The sequence below is a fragment of the Phasianus colchicus genome, chromosome 5, assembly GCF_987193195.1.
Source record: "Phasianus colchicus chromosome 5, bPhaCol1.hap1.1, whole genome shotgun sequence".
NCBI lineage: Eukaryota > Metazoa > Chordata > Aves > Galliformes > Phasianidae > Phasianus > Phasianus colchicus.
Genome location: NC_143440.1, coordinates 27,475,022 through 27,500,781, shown reverse-complemented (window position 1 = coordinate 27,500,781; position 25,760 = coordinate 27,475,022). Strand labels below are relative to the sequence as shown.

Below are 25,760 nucleotides of genomic sequence, written 5' to 3'. Positions count from 1 at the left end.
ATAATAGAAACAAATCCATCAGAGCAATCGCATTAGACATTTCTCCCTCTAGAAACACTGTTTTTAGATCACCTGTTTTGTGGTATTTCATTAGTTTTTCACCTGCGTGTGCTTTCAAGAGTGTTTTGCACATCAGTTAATTCACATGATTCTTATTTTAATGTTTTTTCAGAGCATTTCCTAATCAGAGGAGGTGCAGATGATGTTTGATCTACCATAACCAATCTGACATCATTTTTCTGGCAAAAGATTTACAGACTGTCTAATAATTCTGTAACTCAGAACATGCTTTTATCATACCACATCCCAGACCAATTGAATTCATTATCTCCCCAGGACAGCATATTCATTTTAACTACTGACATAAGAACATTGCAGTGAACTCCATTTGATCCAAATGACACATTACCATCTTCTCTGATGGGTATTTAATGGTAAGTCATTAATTCATCTTTGGTGAGATACACAATGATCTTGTGGAAATTTCCTGGAAAACAACCCCTTCCTATCCCTGCTCTTGTAACTAAACAAGATCTTATCTTCCAGCATTAGAATTTCATTCCTCAGTTACATCTTGCTAAACCTAACCAGTAGTCTTTACGTCTCACACAGGAGTTACACTGAAGTATCAGACGTGTATCAGTAATGGCGTTATGAAACACTTTTTGTTTGGGCTTCTGCAGTGCCCCAGAAAGGCTGCTGTCAAGTGCAGACGTTTTGCAAAGACTCACTCTGGTTAGGTGCTCCCATACTTCCGCAAGCAAAGCCTCTCTCCCAGTAGTTCATGAATACAACTGTCACACGTTTCTACTGCTAGCATTAACTTTTGTCTTCAGGTAGCCCCACTCCAAAAAATGCTTCCCTGTTAAATACTTCAGTGGTCCCCACATCACCCCCAGATTTGTTGACTTTAAGTTTCCTGTGGAGCTTGCTGTCCAAAGACACCATTTAGAGCCCTTTTGCTTATAGAATCCTGATAATCCTAACGTGTTAATACCACATAGGGTTGGGCTCTACTAAAACATGCATCTATCCCCTTTAAATAGTTAATCCATTTGTTACCCATATTCTATGCTCTGTTTACTCATAGCACACAATAAAAGCAGAGCAGGAAAACTCTTATCCACAGAAATCTACAATTAGCTTAAATCTCACAGATATTTTTCTCCTCATTTTGAGAAACAAAGACCCAAAACAGTATTATCAATATTTCAGCCTGCTGCAAGTTAGCCACAGCAACAACAAAAAAAAATTGATTCAATGAGCAACGGTATAAAAGATTCAGCTTCAGGATAATTGATCAAAAATGTACTCTTCAGATTGCTAAATTGCTAAGGTAGCATATATACTAAAAACGTTTAGACAATATTTCCTCTTAGACTGAGCAGTAAATCTGTTTGTGACATGGAAAGACAAAATCAGACAGTGTTGAAACAGATGCCAACAATTTTATACAAGGAATGTCGTGGCTGCTTTCTTTGTGCATTAACATGATAGTAAAGGCTCATGCATAAACAGCACACAGGGCACAGCCTACAAACCAAGAACACATTGCTCGCCCATTAAAATAGTAAGACAACTTTGAAGCACACAATTATGCTGGATGTGCAGAATGTGTTTTAAAGAGAGGATTTCTACCTACTCATGCCCTCCGTTGGGCAACTGTCAGTTTATGGCAGACTTTGCTCATTAAAATGTTAGATAGTCCCCAGAAAACTTGGTCAGTACAGAACATGTCCTGGAAGTCTTCAAATCTACTTCCATGCGCAGGCTGGATGTAGTTGCGAAGGGGCAATCACTCTGTACATTCTTTCAGAGACAAGTGAGAACTACTCCTTACAAGGAAAAAGTCAGGATGCTTATTCAGAAGATAAAGTCTTTTATAGCAGTTAATTTAATAATACAGGCCTAAAACAGGGTGTTGGGCACTCATCTACACAAGAGCACATTTAATAAGCTGGGGAAAGAAATACCACAGTTTCAGGACATTGCATCAAACTCCAGCCACTCCAAGAAGAGACAAGTTTCCTGTGGTAGAAGTATTCTTGACTATATAAGCCAACAAAAAATAATTTTAGGCAGTTCAATCCACAATGGTCTCTTACTTCTTATAACTGGAACCACAAATCCACAGTGCAAGACAGTATTAATTAGGTTAAGTCGTGGTTTTGATAATAAAAATCAGTGAATTCAATGTGGTCCTTTAATAAAAGGATGAAGTCCAGTGAGTGCCAGTTGCTAGGAGCAAAGAAGAAAGGTTCCTGTTTTCCAGGTGGATTCGTAAGCTCATATTATTAGGAAAAAAAAAGTATGTCAAATCTGTGCATTTTCTATACAACCATATCTGAGAACCCAGAGGTTCCATAAAATCAGAGATCTTTTTCAAAAGTAGGAAAAAAAGAAAAATCACAACCCAAGCAAATCAAACTTCTTATCTCAGAATTGCCTACACAACTTGTTCTCTTGTTCTGCTCTGTACAAAACTTAATTGTGATAAGCTGGCAAACCTGAAAAAAAAAACCTGAGTATATGAGAACATTGCCAGGGAGAGCAAGACCCTGCTACCTTTTGATCTGGTATTGAAGTCAAAATGGCAAATTCAGAATGCTTTGCCTTGTGCCATATGATTTGCTTTACCCTTAAAAGCTCTACTGGTCTCTACCAGAGGGTCATTTCAACTTAATATCTCTTGCACTGCAAGACCACTGTTCATATCATAGTTCAAACAAACTTTCTAATGAACAGCCAGAAGCATCCAGATGTAGGGTTGCTTGAATTACCAGGTGTAATTCATACAATCAGCACTGGAGATGCCTGTGATTTCCTGGCAGCATGGAGTCCAGACCTTCCTCACATGGCATCCTGATCAGTAAGACATTCCAGAAGCAGAATCAGAAGGCTGTACTTCTGATTCAACATAGCAAGGAACACCGTCATCCATCATTTGAACTAGGAATACTCAAAGCTTCATTAGCCAACTGCATTCTTAATATGCTAAATTATACATATATATAGATGTATATTTATATATAGTTAAATTGGAATAAAATATACTGGAATTTTGGTTTGCTCATTTACAAGGGAGTTCCTTCCCTTCCCCAGTTAGTCTGAAATTAAAACCTAACAGCTGAACTGAAGTTCATTCCCAGCATTCCAAGATGGATATAATACATGAGAGGAGGCCAGAGACTGGAAACATGCACTCTGGCTGCAAAAAGAAGTGAAAGGGAGACCAAATATTTTCATTTGTAACCCTGAGAACATAAGGAATTGCAAAGATCTGGAGATGAGCCTGGGGTTAAAGGTCACCAGGCTTTTTATTGCAGTTAAAGCAGACTCGGACTGGGTGATCCCATCCACGAGAAGGAACCGCTCTGCGGTCATGTGAGCACTCATCACAGAATCCCTGGCCACAGGCCCGACAGTGGTGTTTGGAGAGCTTGATGCTGAATTCCTTCCGGCAGTTGTGGCAGTGCAGGATTTCATGGTCTGGTACCCAGTACGCAGGTCGGGCAGCATCTTTTACCAGACCTATGGAGAGGGAGTGGCAGGGGGAGAAAAATTGTGAAAATACGCATGTGAAGACCACCTCCAAACCTTCTCTGCCAAAGGTGGAAATCTTCACACACTGCACGTCATAATACTGCCATTACAGCGAATAAGATCTACTGACACTACTTCAGTGTAACAGATGGACAGAATAGCCTAAATGGGTAATTCCACCCCTCCTCAAAGGAACAGACTGTTTTTCCTTAAGCTCTGGCATCTTCCCTTACTCACAGTCTTTCAGAAGTTGAGACAGTTGCTTTTTCCTAACTTCAGTTTTGACTGTGGCCAAGAAAACAGTCATCCAGCCAAACATTCAGAAACACGTGTACTATCTAAACTGAGGAAGATATTTACTCTTCCTTTCATTGAGTTAGCCAACGAACAGCCCACACAGCTGATGGTGGGACACACTGTAGGCAAAATAACAAAGTGACAATACGGGCAGTGAGTAGGAGGAAATTCCAACGACAGAAGATTCAGATGAAAGGTGTTTGATGACATACCTGAACTGCTACCCAGCACATGAAAGAGCAGCAAACTCTCACTGTACTAAGGTAGTCACTAAAGATCACATTACTGATCACATTTCTATCATTACAAGCTTGCACAGCTCAATTCTCAACTCCGCCAGCCGAAGTACCAAATGACAACAGTTTCCATGAACACACTTGAAGGCACTCTGCATCTCTGGAATAAAACCAAGCCTGATAAAATGCTTCCTAATTGGCCATTCCTTAGGAAATTGACTGGTAGGTCACTGCAGAGATGCATCAGGGCAGCATGAATTATTTGCAGTTCACACACACAGGATGGAACTACAGGAAGAAAAGAGAAGGTACAGACCGCAGAAACAGCATGCTGAAAATCAAGGAGAAACATCAGCTCTCAACCAACTGTGGTATCATAGTGGAGGTGCAAGTGTGTCATACAGCATCTTAAAGTTTAGTCTGAGTTTTACCTTGTGAAATCAATTTGACATAAGATTTATCGAAAGAGAGCAGAGCTCACCTAAGGGAATGTCCATGGCTGTCACCACTGCTCCAAGAGTGTTCTGCACAGCTTCCCCCACCTTCCTGGCAATAAGCGTGCCCCCTTCTTCATCTGAAGGCAGCTCAGCCACATCTGCATGGCACAAGAATAAAGGGCTCAGTGTCTATTTCTAGCACAATTTCTGCCAAATTTTAGTTCATTTGCATTGCAAAAACCCAAAAGCAGCAAACCCAAGAGAGAGCTTGGGATCTCTCCTCAGTCTTTATCACCTAAATCCCCAATTTTTGAATGCAGTTTTCACTTTTATTTCAGAAAAAAGTACAAAACACAGACTACTGAACCAGCAGCATCCCTTCTCTGATGGTCAACTCTGCACCATCAACAGGCGTTAGAAAAAGGAAGCAAAGATCCAATTAGAAAGTAACTCTATCAGCGAGTAAAATATCTGGTAACTTGTTGCAAGGGTCCTCTTCCTGCCAAAAGTCAGCAAGCTCTTGGGCTTCGATACTAAAAACTCTAAGCCAAATCCAACTTGAACTATGCTGTTCACACCCAGTGAGAACTGTGATCCGATCCAGGAGCCAAAGATAAAGACTTCAGACCATTTCCCAGGGATAATTCTGTCACAGTCAACTCAAAATTACCTAACTGGATGCCCCTGTTTTCATAGCAGTTGTCACACACGCGCACTGGTGCTGGTCCCCAGCCTCGCTCAGGCACAGGACGGGTCTTGGAAGAACAGCCATCACAGAAGCCCTCTCCACAGGCCCGGCAGTGATGTTTAGTGTCATTATCTTTAAAAGGCGTGTTGCACTTATTACAACTCTGATCAGGATAATGTAGAAAGAAAAACTGTTAGCTTGATCTTCCATAAGGGTCTCATAGCAGAAAAATAAAGAGCAGAATCCCAGGATGGCATTACTCAGATTGAAATTGTGATAAATATAATTACACATAAGACTTGTGTAATATAAGCCCCATATCAAGGAAGTGACTCAGATAGGTGTATATACAGCAGATAAGCCAATAGGTTGCTATGATCCCTTCAGTCAGAACCACAAATAATTCCAGCCACATCATGTGGGGCTGAATGGTGGGTACTAGGTCTCAGTGGGTTGTAAGAATTCAGAAGGCTTTTATCACTGAGGTAGTTAACAGTTTCCTTTAAGACATAGAGAATCCCTTTCTAGTTCAATTGTTGGGTCCAGAACTGTGCAACTGGTATGAAACCAGAGTTAAATCTCTGCACTTATAAAAATAGCACTTTCAACCACAAAAGCAAGATTTAAGATATTGGTTCTTTGCTTCTAAGAGCAGGTTCATGCTAGCTAGAATATTTAATGGTGATTCTGCTGAGAGAAGAGGTAACAAGAAGAGAGAAAACTGTTTATATGGCAGGGCTGGGCAGAATCTCCGTTCGTTCTTCCTCTGGCTAAGACAAGAATGGGAAAAGTTGAAAGCAATTCAGTTTTTCCAAAACTGTAGGACAAGGGCTTGGTGCAGTAAAACAAGAAGTATTTGGAATATACAAAATGCAAAAAGATAAGGAAAAAACTTTAGCTATGCAAAGCTTTTCTCTACTGTATGGAAGTCAGCAGCTGCTCCTTACCAGGATCTGAGAGTTGGGTCTCCAGTAAGCTGGGGCAATCTGGTCTGTCAACCAAGAAGTCACAGCTTTTGTGGGTCCCAGGCTAAGTTCAGATACTGATTGTGCCATGAAATTCATCCCATCCAGTAAACGCTGGGCTGCATTGTTGTTGTCTTTCAGAAAGCCATCCGTCTGGAATAAAGCAGGCATTAATTTGAGAATAAAATTAGGGAAAGCTGATTTTTTCAAAGGCAGATGGCTCCACAACCCACTGCTGCCATTACAATGGGCAGCAGGCATGATAAAAATTTCACCAGCTCCACTCACACAGTTGTAATGGTGCAATATTCATACAAAGTACTCATGAAACGGTTGACGTGCCAGTTTTAGACAGCCAAAAAATGAGAGAAGTCCCTTGCAAAGATTCTTCTAAACAACAGAGACAAGAGACCTGCTCTAATGAGCTTTGAGCCATTTTTTCCAAAGTACAGAATAACCACCACATACGCTAGATACAGAATACCCAGCAACCGGACTTACCCCTGGCCAGACATGTTCAATTTCTGTCCTCACCACAGTATTGACAGGATCTTGGTTGCCAAACCAGTACTGTCGGCTGCGGTACACCACTCCACAGTTGGGGCACTCAATCACATATCTGCAGGAGAGTATTTAAAGGAAGACAGGTGATCTCAGTGAGATACTGAAAGTCCAGAGCACTAGGCAGAGTAGAAGCAACAGGCAGCACAGAGATCTTAGTACTCACCCTGACCAAGCATATTTAGCAAGGCCTAGCCACGGTGAGTCAGTGGAAGCAGAGGTTTTTGGCACCACACTAACCTCCATTCCTCGTTCATAGCAGGCCTATAACACAAAGGATCAGTTAAAACTGCATTATTTGGAATCCCAGACACTAGGTATTGCAGCTGTTTGGTTGCAAAAAGCATACAATTGGCTTACAGTGGTCTCCACAACAAAGAGGCCACTCATTAAAACCTATGAAAGAAACCACTATCAGTTATTACATCTGGTAAACATCTCTGCTTACTGAAAACCACGATGATGGCCAGAAATCTTTTTTATCCTGTGCACATCCCATAGAAAAGTTTCCTAATACCAAGCAATGGGCATAAGCAAGTAAAGACAATAACTGCATCCAGTGCATAGAAGGTTAATATCACCCACGTTTAGAGCAGGTGGGCTCTCAATTTAGCTAGTAAGGTGACAGTTACTTGTCATGGTGATAATCTTTAAGCAAAAAATACAAGTTCAACAGGAATTAATTTTCCTTGTCAAAGCCAGGGCAACTCTCCCATTTGAAGTAATGCAAGAAAACAGGCCCATGCCTGTGATGTTCCTCATTCATTGAGGCATCCTTTCCTTCTTTATTCTTCAGACTCTGTTGTTGTCTCTACTCACCTTGCAAGTATAGACTCTGTTGTCATACTGGTGAGAGTATCTGCATCGACTTTTGGATTCATGAGGGACTCCTTCCTTTGTGTGGTTCATGCTCTTCTTACAGCCACACCTGAGTATACAAGAGTAAGCCATGAGCTGATATTGTTAGATACTGAACAGATGTCACTAAGAGTTCCTTTATGTTACTATCTTACATTTGTATAGGTGTTCTAACCCCAACAACAGTACATAAAGCAACATTTTTACATACCTATCACTGAAAGGCAGGCTGTTTGGAAGGAGCTGTAGCAGCTGTTTTGCAGTACAAAGCAATATCACACAACAATTTAGTGCAGAAAATGATCACTGTAGCCAATTTAAATTTCACGGATAATTTTAAGTAGGACAAATCAAGCTTGGAAATTGGCCAGAACAGTGTTAATACTGCTGCCTTTCCACAGAGCTGCTAGGAATTCTCAAACAAACATAAAAGAGTACGAACATAGCACTACAGCATATTTGAGAGAGAACGCTTCTTCAGCCATAGTAGCATTGTACTGCTATAGTACTTTACAGACTCAAAAATACTTGCTGGCTCAGTCTCCAGGCTTTTTCCACAGGGCTACAAGCCAAGCTCTATTCAAACCTGGGGCTCCTCTTGGAAATAGTCGCAGTGTAGTCCTGTAATGATGTGTACTTTAATACTGTTTATTTAATAAAAAAAGAAATCATTGTAGAAGGTGTAAGGTCAGATTTTCTTAGGCATTCTTTCCTTCTAAGCCCCGTGTGCAGTTCTCAGTCAAGTTACTCATGAACCAGTTGTGGAAAGGATATGGGCAGAAGAGGTCTGTGCAGTTCACAAAAATAGAGTAGGCAAAGGCCACATATCATATGCAGCTGGGACACAGCAATAGCAGCCATCCAATTAACATGTGTCCAATCTCAGAAGAATTCTGTCTGGAAGTACTATCTGTTATCAGATATGTCAGTTGTCAAAACATCTACAGCAGAAGAATATAAAGTTCCTGTGACCAGAGCAGCATTATCTTCTAGAAGAACGAGGGTGCCTTTGTCATCCACTTACCCACAGCTGAGACACACAGAGGAACATGTGAAATATTCATCTGGAAAGAAAGAGCTATGAGCCATCTGGTCATCAGGGATTTCCCCACTAAACCGGTCACTTAGAGCCTGTGAAACAGAAGAATGGATGAAACTGGAATGGACTAAGAGCAATACAAACATTTTACAAAAATTTTTCCCCACAAAAGAATGGGTGATTCTTCTGGAAGTATAGGTAGAGAGAGGGCACACAGCTAACAAATTCTGTCTTGCTAACCTGGAAACTAAGACAAAAATTAGAAACCAAGCAAGAGAGACAATTTTGTGCTTGTATTGAAATAAGCTGAATGCTTCTAAAACACTCACTGGTTAAAACTGGGAGACACCTCCAGAGGCCATCCTATTAAACCCCTGATCAGGCAGGGCCATTCAGGACCGAGCCCAGGCAGCTTTTGAACATCTCCAAGTGGGAGACTCCACAGTCTCTGGGCAACCTGTACCACTACTCAGTAAACCTCACAGCAAAAAAGTGTTTCCTGATGTTCAGATGAAACCCTGCATTTCAGCTGTAGTCCACTCACTAAAAGGGGCCTGTATTGTGGAAACTTACAGGAGACTTTGAAGATCCATGTACACGTTAGAAAACAGAACATAAGGAAATGTTCTCTGTCCCTCAGCTCAAACTGCTCCCTTGAGTTTTCCTCTGGCTGTTTGAATAATTGTTCTTCTCTAGGCTCGTAAAACTACAAAAGCAAGACAAAGGGATTTGTCCCATTTCTTGGGAGCACCTTAACCTTGGCAGACAAAACTTTGTCAAGTTTTTTGGGTGTTATGACAAGAACAAGTACATATGTAGGCATTGACAAAGCAATTATTTTCTGATTTCACAAAACTTCAAGGAAATTATCATTAAGATCTCTTTCAAGGTTGACTAATACTGGCCAAAGGATTCAAAAGTTACAGGGGATGGACAAAGATGTCTAGCAAATCTTATGCCCTCAAGAAACAAAGCAAAAATGTTAATTTGTGTTCAGTAGCGATGTGAACACAGCAACCATCTTAACAAACATCAACTGAGGTATACTAGCAGCTGTATCTGATACTTCCTTCCTTGATTATTACAATTAGTTCTTAGAAATTCCAGTTTTATTAACCAGTCCAGCTGCTTTTCCCCTGTAGACTGTCTGCTCCCACACAAGGAACGGTATATATGCTACCCCAATACTTCCTTCTGCATTTCAGCTAACTCAAGCACCACACAGTTGGAATCATCTGTTTCAGTGGCCGGAAGGCCACCAACACTGTCACCTTCTGCAGATATGCTCCCAGTGACCCCATCCTTGGCTAACAGGGATGCTTTTCCAGGCCAATAAGAATACACTGCCAATCAGGCAGCCGTAGCAATACGGGGAAACCTGTAGGCCAAACTGCAAATTTTTAAGACCTGAAAATCCCTCCTTCACTCTGGCAAGGTGAGCCTTCGAAGAAAATTACCAGCTCCTCTCTCCACCAATTCCTTTTCACCAGCTTTCTGATCTGATGCTGCATTCTGAAACAGTACAACATTTGGCTTAATCCTGTCTGGTTTCCTAGCTACTAACACATCTCCTTCCTCCTTTTTGCCTTCTTGCCCTTGTGTTACACTATGCTCAATGTTATGTTTTGCAAACCATTAACTCCCTCTAAGTTATTTGCATTCTCTCCCCTTGTGCTGAAGAATTTCACCAAAAATTCCTTCTGGGCCTCCTGTTTGTAAATCACTGTCATTATATGCTCACCACTCACAGCATACGTTTGTTTTTTCTTCTCCAGTAAGTTTCTTCCCAGCTCACCTTTTTGCTTTTGCTTTGGTTTGCTCTTCAACTTTTCATGACACCACAGGGCCTCAGTTATGGTGGGTGGGTCTTGGTTTTTGATGGCTGTTTTTATTATTGTTGTTTGCTCTTGTGAAGTAAAAGCTACCTAACTTACATGGTTGTTACACAAAATCATTACCTTCAAAGACTTGCTTTATCTGCCATTCTATGGCACTGGTTCACTTACTCTAGCATTATTAGCTGCAACTAATAGTTACCAGCAATAGTGACAGGAATAAAGATCATAATGAACTGATCTCCAAACTAGATGACTTACCTTTAATGCTTTGTAGATAACACCAGGCTGTCTAGGTGACCGAGTTGTATTGTTCTCCAGCTGCTGCTCCACAGCTCGCCTAAGTCCAGAGAAATCTGTTGGAGGATTGTATGTCCTTGTTCCCTTGTAATGAATTGAACTGAAAGCTTCAGGAAAACAGCTTAGCTTCCGAAACCGATCTTGAATGAGCTTCTCAGGAACTTCCGAAGGATGATCTGTATTTAAAAGCATCAGAAAGTATATAAACAACCGATGGTTTAAAATACACATATTTAAATTGCACAGTATTTTCATATGCAACACTGCGCTAGCTCTCCTAATTAATTTTTCTAACACATCCGGAATGTAACTAGCATTACATTTTACAAGTAGAGAAAGAAAAACAAAAACTGTTTCCAAAAGCAGACTCTTTTCTGATATGCAGTTTTAGATTCCAAGACCAGGTTTCATAGAGACTGCAAATCCACAGGTAAAACTGGAACATCTAGATTTGGAAACACAGAATCAACTTATAACATGATATAACACAAGTCCATGTCAGCACACTTGCTATACTAAGTTACAGTCTGGTGAAAAGAGCTAGGAAGCCCTAGCACCTGATAAGTGGAGGACATTAACCTTATATGAGCAAGGAAGACTGAGTCTCCACCAACCCTTAGTACAAGGTGAAGCTCTTTATAACCTGCCACAACAGTTCGGATCTCATAGAACTGACCACTGTCTTCTGCTTGCTGTCAAGCACCTGCTGTATGTATCAGAATAACACAGATTTCTTCTCTGTCCTGAAACCATAAACACACTCATCTCGCAATTATCTGTCAGGATGGATGGTTGCAGCTTGTTGCAAACCCACATGTTACAAGTTTTCTTTCCTATTCCTACCATGATCAGAGTGATCATGAAAACTTTTTTTTTCCCACTCCTCTGACTTTTCACACAGGAGCAACGATCATTGTGAGTCACTGAATCTGACCTGATGAAATGTCCAACTTCAACAACTATATAAAATTCTCCATTGCTAATAAGCAAATTGCTACATAACAAAAGGAACTTCCATGGCAGATAAGTTAAAGATAATTAAAAAGGCACTCAGATAATCATCATATAGAATTTCAAGTTCTAATAGCTCAATATCTCACCAGTTAAAAAAGCCAAAATGAGAGTGTGGGCCAGCAGGGAGCTACTGTGGCATTACATAATAGAAGACTCCCAGATGTTCACAGGTGGCAGAACTGAGTCTTACTGTAAGCCAATTCATAAGGGCTTTTGCTCAAAGAATCAGAAATGGACAGAAGGAATGAAGAAAGGTTTCATCATATCTTTTGAAATATGGAAGAAATGAGCCCAGGAGAAGAAGCTTACATCCCTGCATAGTCAAAAAAAAAAAAATCTGCCTTCACACGTCTGAGTATATTTCACTCAGACACGCAAAGAAAACAAATAATTGAAATACACATATCCAGTAAAAAACAAGTTAAGTTGAAAGCATTGGTAAAGAACACTGAAAGTGATGGGAATAATACTGTGCCAGGCCCTGCTGCTTTGCCCATACCAAATATGCACGCAGAGAAAATGGTGTCAAACCATCAACTCTGCACTACCACAATCTCAGTCCCAACCTCATACTGGCCTCGTAATCACTCTGACTCACGGAATTTGAAAGAGTAGGTTGAAGGTACTGTATTGACACTCATCAGTTTTACTATTCTTTCTCTTCCTAGTATCTACATATATTCTGGCTTTTGCTTTTTGTATTGCCCCCCCTCCTTTTTTTTTTTTTTTTTTTTTTGCAACAGGATCCTCTATATCCCTGCCAAAATCCCAGGGTGTCAATTTTCACCTTTGCCTGACATATCACCCACACTCAGGATCGCGCATTATGACCCCTCCCCAAGGCTGGCAGAACTCCCATCATGACCAGCCAGTGCCAACGCCCAGCTGGCTAAGAGGATTATTCTAGCTGATCTAGGATAGTCCACCATTATGGAACGCCCTGCTGTTGCCACAGCCTGGCTTACAGACTGGAACTACTGAGAGCAAAACTCAAACCACATCTTCTACGTGGTAGTAAAGAGCACTGAATATTCAATGCAACCTGGTAATCTATAGCATCTCGCACATCAGTTAGTCACTTTTACTGCCTACTTACCAGAGCCCAGTAGCTTGGTGTACACAGTCTCATGGAAGATGATGACACCTGGACCCAAAGTTGACAGAGGAACATCTAGGCCACACCGGGCTGTGGTAGCTTTTAGCTCCTTGGTGAAATGTTTTAAATAAGCCTCTGAGGCATCACCAAGGAATTTGAAGAGATCATTGTGGAGCCTGTCAGCACGAGTACGGTAGATGATAAGGTCAGAGATGGCCAGGACCTTCAGCAGCAGCCGTGTTCTCTGGCTGAGGTTCACGGTGGCCCCCAGGAGGCCCTCTGTATCAATTACCACCACTTTGCGGACAGGGTCATAGGCTGCCCAGACTCCGACCGTGCAGGACTCTTGGGCTGGAGATGTCTTGAAGACTTCCCGGCCATAGAAGAAAGCGTGGTTAAGGGTGTGAGACTTGCCATCCCCTGTGTTCCCAAAGATGGACACTACCTTTAGATGCTGGTCAGGACTACAGTCCAGTTTCTTAATAAAGTCTTCCTCATTCCTTACCTTCAAAAGAAAACAAGAACATCAACAAAAAAGAAATACAGCTATGAAATTGGAGCAGACAACTCAGACAGCATAGCTGTTTCCAGGATTCCTAAGACTAACAAGTGATTACTTTGCGTTCAGATTGTCTGAAGTTTTTGAAGCACTGAGAATTCAAAAGCAAAATACTAGAAAGCAGTTTTGTAACATATACACATCAATGGGACGTAGGCCATTTCATCACATTGCTGCTTTGAAGGTGATGCCTCACTGTAACTATCTGCCTCTACTATAATGTCACCTAGCTCCCTGAGGTAGTCTCTTTTTAGAGATAAGAGCAAAAAACCTTCTGCCAAGCCTGCCACACCATCTACATGAAGCGTGACAGATGCCCCCAGTAGCACTAGTCTCCTGGCAAGCCTCTGAACTCAAATGTAGAGCAGGTAAATGCTTTTGTCACCTTATCTTGCACCATTCAGAGTCTGAGCACCCGTTCAAGGAAAAGAAGTTCTTTCCTTTGTTCAGCCATGCTGCATCCATCCCACAGCAGAAGGCTGTCAGACACTGCCTCCCCTGGCTTGCCAAGCACAGCCTCTTAGAGGCTCTCCAGCTGGCAAAGTCTTGTGGGACAAAAAGGAAAATGAAAGAAGCAGCAAAGCTGTGCCCTGAAGCCAGGTGACTGAAAAAGGTCAAACTGGCTTTTACAAGTGTGCCACAACAACTGCAATAATCCATTTCATAATTTACTGTATTGTTTTTTCACACAAAAAAAATAAAAAACATACAACAACAAAAACAACTCTCCCATGACAAGCACCATGGTATTTACAATAGAGAGTAGAACATTTTCTGTTCAGATACTAGAGCACCAGGAAACAGACAAACTCAGCAGTGAAACAACTTAGGGCTCTATATAGGAAACTCATGGTTTTCCTCACAGAGTCCTGCCTTGACTATCAAAGATTTCATGTTTCTAGTTATAGTTGCTTAGCAGTTGATTTTCCACCTTCCAACAAGTTTTTACTCCACATACTACGTGACGGGAAAAAATATGACAATCATTTTTTGAGAAGGATTTGAATGCATCTCCACCATCACAATCTTCATCTCAAGGAATCTGAGGCAGCCAGAAGGCACAGACTTCAGATTGCTTCAGTGGCTGGAGGCTCCGTGGCTACTTGTCCTCCACCCCCTCAGCAAGCGGTCTTGGCAAGTCTCATGATAGCAGAACCACACAGACCAAGAGGTAATGAATGGTTTCTTCCTATAAGTTTATTCTTGGATCACTAAATGAGTTTTAGGCTCATCCAGCCTCTGGTCAACTCCAGAGTCCAGACTTTGAAGGAAAACCACAAAACAGCCAGTACACCAGGCTGTGTTTGGGAATTGTGTTCAGAAAGAAAAACAGCAGATTGTGGGGACACAGTAGCTACTCACTGGCTCAAAGCATTCAAGGCGGTCTCACAGTGTAGAGAAGACAAGGAAATAAAGAAATGAAAATGCTTTCATTATAATCTTCTCTCGTATCTGTGGGAGGCCATGAGACACTCAAAATTTTCACACATAAGAGAGGGTCTGCTTTTTTGGTAGCTGTGATTATTGGCTTGTTATTACTGTGGTAGCTGAGATGACAGGTTCAGTTTCAATCAGCACCTCTGGAGATGCTTCTGTGGATAAAAGCAAGTTCTTGATTCATGAGATGGCTCCAAAAAACAATCACTGATGTGGCTATATAAAAATATCAATGTACATAAGCAAAGAAGAATATGATCAAAAGCAACATAATCTGGATCTCCTGCCTCCCAAACTTCTCAATAAAAGGGTGGCACGCTTTTTGCCAGAGTCAGTGTCTGATCAAACCTAATCACTCTGGTAATTCACTAAGCAGCACAAGGAAATGTCAGTCTTCTCCAAGCAGTTTAAACACAGGCAGAGCAACAGGTAAGGTAGTCCAGGCAGTACTGGTCATCACACAGGTACCAGCTTGAGAGAACATCTGCAAAAGGCTAAAACAGCAATTTCAAAAGATAGAATAATCATAGGGACCAGACCACAGGGATAAGGGTAATCTGCAAAGCATTCCCACCAGTAAGAAATGTGAGTCAGCTCGCACAAACTCCACCATATCTGAGACTGTCCCAGGCCAAGCCAATGCAAATCTTTACAACACCCATTGTTCAGTCTGCTTTAACAATGGACCCTGCCAGGGCAACTTAATGCAGGAAGAAGAGTTGGATTGCTGAGCCAGAGGGAGAGTTGATTCCAGGTCAATAATCAGCTGACTTCATCTCAGGACAGAACTCAGGAGCAGTTCAGACATCACCTAGAAGCACACGAATACACTGAAGTGCAGCTCGTACAATATTCTCATAGGTCTCTAATAGCCAAGAAAGAACTCAGATAAGAAAAGGGTGCTTTCCTGCACACTTTATCAGCTCTCAGGCCTTCCTGAGTAGTGGTTGCATCCGGATGCTCACATCTGACACAGAACCAGTAAGCCTATCCTATAGGGGCTGTCAAACCCCTTCGGAACCTCGGTGCAGTTTCATTAAGACCATTAAAGACAGGATGGATGCAATGTGTGTTGAAGCATTTGGGGCTCCAGTCCTATTTCTTCAGTTTTTTCCCCTCATCTCTAAAGAACTTTGTTTGATACCACCTTCTGCTGCATGTGCAAAGGACTCATGCTTCCACCGCTTGTATGCTCCCCTGCTGCTCAAGAGCTCCACATCTGACATGAACAGCAGTGTGTAAATATGAGAGCTTCCTTAAATTCCATAGCAATGACAAACCAGAGTGAAAACTTTGTACATCTACCTAAAATGAGTCATCTCTCTTCAATTCCTTTTCTACTTCCCTGAAGTATTTTGTCATTTCCAGTATCAGAGACTCATTTACACTTTTGTTATGGATCTCAGAAATAGATTAATTTTTAGAAAGAAAAGTTTCTACACCATCACAGGTTAGAATCTTGGTCAGCCTTATTTTCCAGCTTGGACCACATTTCTTTGACGATTGTCATTTGGCCAGAGTTGAGTCAAATTGAAAGTGAAGGCTTTCAGCAGGAAGAAATGAAAGCTTTAGAATCCTCTCTAAAGAGGATACAAAAACCTCACACCACATTGCTGTGGAATGCATTTAGATCTCAAGCCTCCTTGTCATCATACTCTAAGATGCATTATACCTAACAAAACACATTTCCTAGCTCCAAGCCATAATAAAATTAGAATTGTTTAAGAAAAGTCTAGAAACAAAAACTGATAAAATTACATTCCTGACCAGGAATTTCTTGGAAACAACACTATTCAAACAACAACAAATTAAAGCTTAGGAACAAAATGCATAAAGTAGATCAGAGTTTCCAAAGACCTGTACTCATACAACTTTAGCTCTGCCTCTGGGCAAAACACATTAGGTGAATCTGACATTTTTAACCAGTTTTCTCCACTTAAAACTATTTATGAAGCCTTAAGGTTGGCTGATATTCATGAAAGTGATGCACAAAACTACAGCTGTGCCACGATGACTTAGTAGTTGAAAACAAAAATCTAGGTGCATGCTTAGAGGTTGAGGTCTTGCATATTAATTATAATACAATATTATTTCACCCAGCAGACTCTTAAATATTGTTATCATTTTTACTTTCAGTAATCTCATTGATTGTCAAGAGAAGAGTGGGTATTAGCATTTTCAAGATCATAATCCTACAAAGCTTCAGGACCAAACCCTGGGTGACCCAACACTGGATGCAAAGAAGGAAAATCAAAGGTGGGGACTGACAAACCCTGAGGTTTTAAGGATTTAAGGTGAGGATTCCAACACTCCTCAGCTGCATACAGTTTTGGATCTCATTCTCTACACTGGTGCAGGTCCAGCTCCAATGTAAAAAGCACTTATGTCTGAATTCTAAGAAGAAATTTCTTTGGACCCACTGATTTTGCCTTGACTGCAGTACCAGCCATGAGTTCTTTTGAGATTTGTTCTGTTAGGCTCTGTACTCATCCATGAAAACACTGTCACCCAACTGAAAATCCTTTTCAGACAAAAACTATCCTGTTCCTTCCCTCTGGCACAAGAATAGGCAGTGACACGCATGGGTTTATTCAAAGACAAACAGAACAAGTTTCAACATGACCTACAAGGTCCCTGCAAAGGGCAGAGGTAGTCCCTTGGTGAAGCCCTCCTCTATCAGTTACAGGACTCTTATTTCTCTTTCAGGAAAGAGTTAAATCCTGCATATCAAACTTAACTGAGGAAATAGGCTATTTCAAGGGCTTTAAGGCAGGATACATTCTGGGAGGGGGGGGAGGGTGCAGGGAAGTGGGGAGGGAATAAAATAAAAACAACTACTATGAGTGGATGGGAAGTAATTTAATTTTATTGGGGCCCTCTCTAACCCAAGAGGGAATATTGACTGAAATATTGTTTTTAGCAGATAATCTACCCTTGTAAATAACAAATGAGTTGAAAAAACATCTGAAAGCAGATGACTATACAAAAGCCTGTAATCTGTTTGCTAGCTGAAAACCTACATTTTCCCCTCTTCCTTTTGGAAGATCTCAAAATTAATAGACTTCAAGCTAAATGCAACTGCAAAATAATGTTATTTCAAGAGTGTCATTGAACTTTTACAGAGAACTGTAAACAAAGCAGTAGAGATCATTATCCTGTTCTCTAAGTACTCTTTCAGTTCTGTCCAGATGTTCATTTGGTCACACAGTTACCAACCTCATGTGGTAGCTGTAGGAGCAGAGGCACATCCAGTTGGAGAGACATGCCCAAAAGACAGCAAGTCAGTGAGTTGCAGCCATAACAATTAGCTTTGCTAAATACTAAGCATAATTACCTGCATAGACACTGTGATACCACTGTCTCTGTTACAAGGGGAATTCAGAAACAAACTTACATTACAATTGCACTTTCCAGAAAATAATTTAGTTATTTTCCCAGCTGCAGGGTGTTTTGATAGACAGGTCAAGGGAACATGAACACCTGCCTTTATTTGAGCCCAAAGCAAGGCAATAATAACCCCAAAGAAAAGTAAAAGGTGCACTATAGTAATACCTGTGTCCCAGTGACTTGTACAAAGCAAGATGGTGCAGGAAATGGAAGTGGTTGAGAGGCTGGAGGAGAATACACTGCCAGATCCTTTGTCTTAAAGGAACTGCACATTTGTTGAACGAATGACTTTTCCTTTCTTCTAAAATAACTCTTCAAAATACTGGTGTATGTCTGGGGAAGAAAGGGCACTCCCAACCTCCTATTGCAAAGTAGTCATCCTACTGCTTTATTTTGGGGACAGAAAGCTAGTGCACTGAATTGTAGAAGATGGAACTGCAAAACTGGTAACACAGCAGGATGGGAGAAATCCCAAAAGCACTTTTGCAAGAAAAGCTCTCTGAAGTGCAAACAGGAGGAATTCATCAATAGTACAACAGGGCTCAGGAGCAGAAATTACAAGTTCTGATTCAAATAGATCACACTGACATAAAAAAAATACAGATCCTTCATCATTTCCTCTTCCTCCTTTGTATTCATGGTAAATACACCAGCTGTGACCAGCCATGTCCTGGCTACTGGACATGGACTAAAATCCCAAGAAACTCACAGGAGACAGTATTAAACAAAAAAAACCCACCAAGAACATTTTCCCAACAAAAACTAGCAGTATGTGTTAGACAAATGTTTGGGGGTTTTTTGTTCTGTTTGTTTTACAACAAAGGCAAGCAACAAAACTTAAATTTTGATCTTTTAGCAGAGAAGACATAAACCAGCTTGTACTAACCCACAACAAAACACTTATTAGAAAGCGTAGTTCCTAGTGACTCTCCATTGTCTCATCTCTAGGGGATGGCCAAACTCAAGTCAGGAGGTAATAAGGTAAAAAACAACAGTGCTTTCATCAAGTTTACAGCAGGTGCAACAGCAGCAAAGCAGGCAACGCCATGAGGAGCTATCATTCGCTACAGGCAACTTTCTAACAAGAGGTGACACAAAGAGTATGGGCTATCACACTGTTACAAGTCAGTTATTGTACAAAATGCTCCGTGTTTAAATAAAGGCTGTGGTTCATTTTGTCATCTAAACTATCTGCAGAGCAATAGATAGATCCTGCTCGGTATTTGCTGAGGGAAAGAGCCTAACCCTTCAAGTGTCTAACCCTGCTAGCCAGAATAAAAAGAACTCTGGAATGGGGCTGCATCTAGGAAATGCAGTTACCTATGCCCTGCTAACTAAAGAAACACAGATCAGTGGGGATATCACAATGCAGATCCAGAAATAAATGTATGGTCCTTTCTCCCATACAATTTATATTACTGGGGATGTTATAAAGACTTTCTTTACTCCCTGTCTCTTTGATAACAGGTTACAAAGTCAATTCATTTTGTTTTCTTTGAAACTCAGAGAACTGATAATTTCTTGTAGTAGAGAGTTTCTAGTCAAATATCAGTAACTCCAAGATAGACTAGTAACAACCAAGCATTTTCCCTGTCTGCTCTAGCCGACAAAAGACTTTTTGCCATTTGCATAAATGACACATCCTCAATTACAGATTTGGACACAGTGTTATAGCAGAAGCCACTGATGGCACAACAACAAAGTTCTGATCTTGTGGTAGCTCTTGACATCTGTCCCCCAAGATAAAGCTATCAAGTTGTTGCTATGCGTTGTTAAGGCATTTCTTCTGTCTTGCCTCAGAAGTAGCAAGAAAGAGCTCACAGTACAACCAACACACAACTCTCCACTCTATTGCAAACATGTTGTAAAAGACCAAGCAGAAATGGCTGCTGCTCCAGAAACGACATAAACATTAAGTACAAGGAAGAAACAAAGACCAGTGTAAAAGCTTGAGAGGCAGTGAGAAAGTATCATATCTCAAACTGAAGATTCCAACCTCAATCATGAATTCATTGTTGCATTTTGTTGTGTTGTTCCTTACCAATATAAGTGTAAATAACATTTTAAAGTGTGATCAAATAATTGATTCTCTAAGTTGTCTAAAGAAGTGCCTCCCACGTGCGGCTGCCCTAGCGATCATACAATGGAGCTTGTTTGAAAATTCAGCAAGTTTGAGGCAAGAGATGAAAGTGGACACCTCACCAGAACAGAAGATTCAGTTGGGAGATTTACACTTACTAGAAAAGTAGGCACAGATTTGGTATTTGTTCTAACATAACAAAAAAGGAGAGTGCTGACAAGATCAAAGCAATTGACTACGGAAACAGTTGCCACAATATCACTCTGAGTAGAGATAAACATGGAAAATAGAACGTGTCCAAAACAATTAACACATGGATGCTGCAGTTATCAAGAACAATTAGACTGAAGTGTCAGCTTCAGGTATATGACAGACAAGGTCAGAAAATGTAATATTGTGCAAAACAAAAAGGCAAAACTAATATAGCCTGAGGAAAAAGACCAAGAATGGGGTCCAAGCAGCAAAAGATGCCAGTTTGTAAAATATGGACAAGAGGGTTTGTTTTTTTTCTAGTTCTAGAAGAAGGAAAGGAAATACCAGTAGTATAAGCCAAGATGGCTGGGGACTCAGTCACAAGACACAGTGCTGTGTGGTGTGTAAGACAACAGCAGCTGGACTCCAGGAGGAACAGCCTCTCTCTGGTTCTTTCACAGACTTGCAGAATGAGCTTGGATTTAACCTTCAGAAGCACTTTCTTAACATGAGATAATAAATCTCTTTTTGAGGCGCTCAGATACAGTGCTGTGATATGAACATCACAAAGAAGCCTGCACTTCACAGGGATGAACTTAAGCTAATCAGTTCTCTCCAAACTTCTGCTGCACAATGGTTTAAAATGGGACCTTTCCCACCTTGAAGTGGATTTGAAACAAGCCCAAGAACTCCTCAGCTTTTTGAGCTTACAGTTATGTCTGCAAAGTGCAAAAAGCTCAAAGCTATCCTGAACAGGCTAGCACATCTATGCAACATGGCACAAAGACAATTATGCAGAACGATGATAGCTGAATCAGTTCTGTGCTGACATAAGGCTAAGAATCTCTACCTCTCAGCTAAACTAATTTACTCCTTATGGATGAAGTTACACCGCTTCTGGAATTGAAACTGTTGTTGCTGACACACTGTAAACATCGTCCAGTTTCAGAACCACCAGCTCCCAGAAGCCAAGAGGAACTATGAGATGGGACACAACTTCTTGAGCTGAAGAACTCCAAGTTTCACAAGGCAATAAAGAAATCTCTTTCTCCTATGTTTCCACATAACTATACTACTTTCAAGTAGTGTACACCAGCAAGTATCTTGATCTGTTGCACTTGCTCAGAAGCAGAACCTGTTCTGCCTAATTTTGTAGGACTGCTCACGAGCATTTGCACGTCCAATGTGCCATGAACAACAAATAAGCCGTTTCCTCTCCAATTTCCTAACAAACTTCAAGTTCCAAAGGTCAGAGAACAGACAGTTGAAGATAACTGGACTCCATAATTCTGATAAAGCCTTCTCCTGTCTGCCCAAGCTTATAAAGCTGCACACCCTCAAACTCTGAATCTCCACATTTCAGGTTATGTGGCTTTGGGTGGTTTTTTTTTTAGTTTTTGTTTGTTTGTTTGTTTTCTTTGGACAAAAAGTAGTTTTAAGAACTAAAGACTTCCTCCAAAGTAATCAGGAACCATCCTGCTAGCACAAAAAAAAAAAAACAAAAACACAAAAAAAACTGAAGATGACTTATCTATAGCTACATTGTCTGTTCAGTATTAAGAGCAAAAGATGCTACAGAACATGTCTTCAGAGCTAATCATTTGATAACTATCTCTGAATAAAGGTTCTCATGCTCACTAGCAGAAACACCACCATAATAGCAAGAACTCTAAGTTCCAGCTGCTAGAAAATATTTTAATTGAAAACTTACAAACTGCTTGGAGACTTGGCTGTGAGCTGTCACATAAGCAGTAAGCTGTGAGAAAGAGAACATCATTCAGGATGGAAGAATTGACTCAAGACCTCAATAAGAAGCAAGATCATTTTCAGAGAGCTTTTTCAACCCTGTTCTGATCAAGTTGTTAACATCTTATAAAGAACCACTACAGTTCCAATAAGGAAGTTGGCTTTATTGCCCATGACATTTAAATAGTAAAGCACTTGCTTGCAAGAGGCAGCCAAAGGTCTGCCCCAATAAGGCTTACAGATTCATGAGTATAAAAATAACTTAAAACAGTACAACCAGAAGCAACCACAGCTTGTGAGGAGTCTTCCAGAACAGCCCCGTTCTAAGGCATTTCAGAGCTTGCTCTAGAAGCTAGATGAAGACTAATGAAAAACCTGCATCTTGAAGAGATAATTGCATCTGCCACAAATTATATGAAAATTTATGTGTGCTTAGAGGAAGCACACATGTTTAGGATTGCTTCTACACCTGAAACTCAATCATCCAGTCCACAGTCACCATCATTCTTTCTCCCCTTAAGCCTCAGTACCCATTTTTTATGACTGGCAGCATTAACATGTTAAATTAAGGCACAGATACAGCCATCAGGTGAGTACACACTTCATTTCAGTGTCTCCTAAATGACATTTAACATGAAAGTTGCAAATCAAGCCAGAACACAAAACCAAATTTTTAGTTGGGTAATTAACCTGTTCACATGCTGCTGTTTTTACAGAGTGTTTTTACATTTGTAAAGTGCTTTTGCTTACCAAAAATAAAGACCAACAGAAAAATGAAGTAAATGCATGCACTGTCTGCTAGACCTTAAAATAAAGTCTCCTGAGAAGCTGTTCCTAGTTCTATTTCTATCATTACAAACCAGACCCATACCAAATGGATGGCCAAAGTCTAACATGGAACAACATCTATGACCAGCAACATTACTTAACCATGGCATCTGTAGGACTCGTCTGGTCCACAGTCATGATTCCTTACAGGACCCTTACTTCTACTTGATCCTGTTCCTAACAATCAGACGGATTTACTGGTGGTGAAAGAGGTAGTGGGGTGCTTTCATCTTCCCTCTAATGCTGCTTGGTACAGTGCCCACTCCTCATCATATGTCACATCTGCTGCCAGCACTCCCATTTGCACTCCCCATTTACAATCCTCTCCACACAATTTTGTTCAGGAATGATCAACACCTTGCACGTAGACTTCTTATTTTAGTTGTGTATGGCCCAGTACAGTCAATTCTCTCACCAGCTTCATTTGCCTAGTCTCAGAGGAGGCTCTTGCCACACAAAAGATCTTCATGAACTTGCCTTTCAAGAAACCAGTGAGCAAGGTCTTCTGCACTGGGTCTCTTTGGCCCAAGACACTCATCCCGAAACCAGCCACTCACAATTTGTTACTGTTGCTGCCAGTAACACTTCAAGCATTAATCACTCATCTCCCATACACATCAGAGGAAACTACAAACAAAGAAGGATCTCACCTGTCCAACAGGCTACAGTAACTCTTACCTGAATCTCCTCAGTTTCATCCACCAAGAGGAAACTCACAACTTTCTCAGCCATCTTCCTTCTCCTGGTCTCCTCATCCATCTCCTCCTCTTCCTGCTCCTGGGCTTTGCCAGCGTGGTACACGGTGACTGGGTGCTTCCTCCTGTTCCCCCCACTATGCGTTCTCTTCTGACATTCTAAGCAGAGGTTGATTTTGCACACCTGGCACCTCACCGCTGCTATCTGTCTTGATCCCGTCATACTGGCATGCATGATGTTCCCATTGGCACCTTTGCAGGAGTCACAGTAAGGGACATGGCCAGGCCTTATGCGGGTCCGTTCATGGTTCCGCAGCCTTTCTGGCTGGTGCAGCTCCTCTTCGCAGCGCTGGCACTGCAGGCTCCTGCACTCATCACACTCAAAGACTGCTTCATCTGTCCCACTGCAAACATAGCTCTCCTGGCAGAGCAGGGCCGTGTTCTGGCCCTTCTCTGCAGTCTGCGTGTGGGCGCTCATCTTCAGATTTCCTTGAAGCAGCAATCTTCCCTCCCGGTTGCGCTTTAAGTAACGATATGGGGGAAAGTCAGTTCCAAATTCACTATTTTTCACAGGGGAAACACAACAGGAATTCTGTCTGTACTTAATTCTAAGTTACTAAGAGACGTTTCTGTGAGATTCACACATCAACTTGCCTTCCTGGGAGCCCTCTTAGGCACAGGTGAAGTTCTTCTCCCACCTAAGCTGAAAGCATGCAGTTGGTTTAATTTGTTGTTATACCCAAATGCTGGCACCTGTTCTTTCACTCCATTATGTGCTTTCAGTGGTAGGACAAAACCAGCCAGGTGCCCCTGGCAGATAAGGGCAAGGATTTCCCTAAAGCAAAGAGCAGACAGAGACATTTGTAAGAAGAAGTAAAGGCATTAGAAATGCACAAGTACATATATATGTACACACGGGGTTGTGTCAGTACTAGAAAATTCTTTCACCCCGAACTAAGCTCCTCCTTCAGAGTTCACAGTATTTATTTATTCGCCGGGAATTTCCCGACGCGCTCCGCCAGCCCCAGCTCTCCGCGCACCCCGGCGGTGCCGAGCAGCCCCGGTCACAGGAGGCTACAGGAGGCTTCTCTCCCCCTCCCATCCCATCCCCCCCGCTGCCGCACGGCCCCCGGGGACGCGCCCGCCGCCTTTGTCTGTGCGCGCCGCGCTCCGTGGCCCGGTCTCTCCCTCTGCCCGCGGCTCCGGGGCGGCGCCGGCCGGGCGGTGCGGAGCCGGCGGCCCCGTTGCGTAACGGCGGTGCGCCCAGCACCTACCTCGGGCCGCTGCCGGGAGCCGCGCCGCCGAACAAAGGCGACCCCGAGCGGGGCGCCGCGGGCCGGGCTATTGTTTACAGTCCCGCGGCCGCCCGCCTTCCCCTTCCTCCCCCGGCACCCGGCGACCGAGGAGTCGGCTCCCGGCCGCCGCTTCCTCCGCCCCGCCTCGGCGGCCGCGGGGCGCCCGCTTCTCCTCCCCCGGCGGCAGGGGCGGGCCCCGAGCATGCAGGCGAGGCGCCCGGCGGGGCAGGGAGGGCAGGACCGGGGCGCCCGCCGCCACCGCCCAGTGCCCGCTCCGCTGTTGTCAGCGGGATCAGCTGATCGCGGGGATCCTCGGGCTTGTTGCTCACCGCGGAGACGGGAAGCGGCGGCGGGCACGCCGGGAGCTGTAGTCCGGCCTCACGGGGCGCGCCTCGGCGCGGCGCCTGCTGGGAGTCGTAGTGCCGGGCGGCCCGGCCCGCCATCTTGTCCGCGACGGGACGGCGACGCTGCCCTCGCGTTGTGTTTTGCGTTGTGTGCGTGGCCGAGGAAGGCTGAGTAGGAGCAGCGCTTGCTCTTCCTCCTCTCGGATAGATTTTGGCGGGCTGGCTGGCTGAAATGCCAATGGGTGCTCAATGGAGGTGGATCTGTGGCTTCACTTCAGCAAGCTGACACATCAGTATCCATAGAAAGGCAGCTAGAAATTGCTCTGCT

The 25,760-nt window shown here is 42.4% G+C and overlaps 2 protein-coding genes across 4 annotated transcripts in view; one reads left to right on the top strand and one right to left on the bottom strand.

The window, feature by feature from the left end:
* Positions 1 to 19,644, top strand: part of DCAF4 (DDB1 and CUL4 associated factor 4) — a 36,594-nt gene extending 16,950 nt beyond the window's left edge. The window contains exons 12-13 of the mRNA XM_090141076.1: positions 17,002 to 17,121; positions 19,201 to 19,644. Coding sequence (XP_089997202.1) covers positions 17,002 to 17,121; positions 19,201 to 19,229 — 149 coding nt within the window. The 3' untranslated portion in view covers positions 19,230 to 19,644. The remainder of the gene's footprint in view (positions 1 to 17,001; positions 17,122 to 19,200) is intronic.
* ZFYVE1 (zinc finger FYVE-type containing 1) lies at positions 1,860 to 25,439 on the bottom strand. 3 transcript variants are annotated; one of them, XM_090141073.1, is made up of 13 exons: positions 25,418 to 25,439; positions 24,448 to 24,628; positions 23,777 to 24,313; positions 12,870 to 13,374; positions 10,721 to 10,935; positions 8,610 to 8,716; positions 7,547 to 7,655; positions 6,894 to 6,991; positions 6,668 to 6,785; positions 6,149 to 6,319; positions 5,184 to 5,364; positions 4,558 to 4,671; positions 1,860 to 3,531 (listed from the first exon to the last, which is right to left on the bottom strand). In XM_090141073.1, exons 3-13 carry the CDS (start codon positions 24,269 to 24,271, stop codon positions 3,299 to 3,301), a joined length of 2,346 nt encoding a protein of 781 aa, XP_089997199.1. In that variant the 5' UTR covers positions 24,272 to 24,313; positions 24,448 to 24,628; positions 25,418 to 25,439; the 3' UTR covers positions 1,860 to 3,298. The 3 variants fall into 3 exon arrangements, with proteins under 3 accessions (XP_089997199.1, XP_089997198.1, XP_089997200.1); XM_090141072.1 differs by lacking the exon at positions 25,418 to 25,439 and adding an exon at positions 25,068 to 25,411; XM_090141074.1 differs by lacking the exons at positions 5,184 to 5,364; positions 25,418 to 25,439 and adding an exon at positions 25,068 to 25,411 and having other exon boundaries at positions 3,395 to 3,531; positions 23,777 to 24,628.
* Between the last annotated feature and the right edge of the window lie 321 nt (positions 25,440 to 25,760).

What these genes read in the sequence shown, in the direction of transcription:
- ZFYVE1 (XM_090141073.1), bottom strand. Translation starts at nt 24,271, where the DNA reads ATGAGCGCCCACACGCAGACTGCAGAGAAGGGCCAGAACACGGCCCTG. An exon ending in GCTAAATATGCTTGGTCAGG is followed by an intron (nt 6,786 to 6,893) that starts GTGAGTACTAAG and finishes ACTCTCCTGCAG; the next exon opens with ATATGTGATTGAGTGCCCCA. An exon ending in AAACAGGGGCATCCAGTTAG is followed by an intron (nt 4,672 to 5,183) that starts GTAATTTTGAGT and finishes TGTGCCATGCAG; the next exon opens with ATGTGGCTGAGCTGCCTTCA.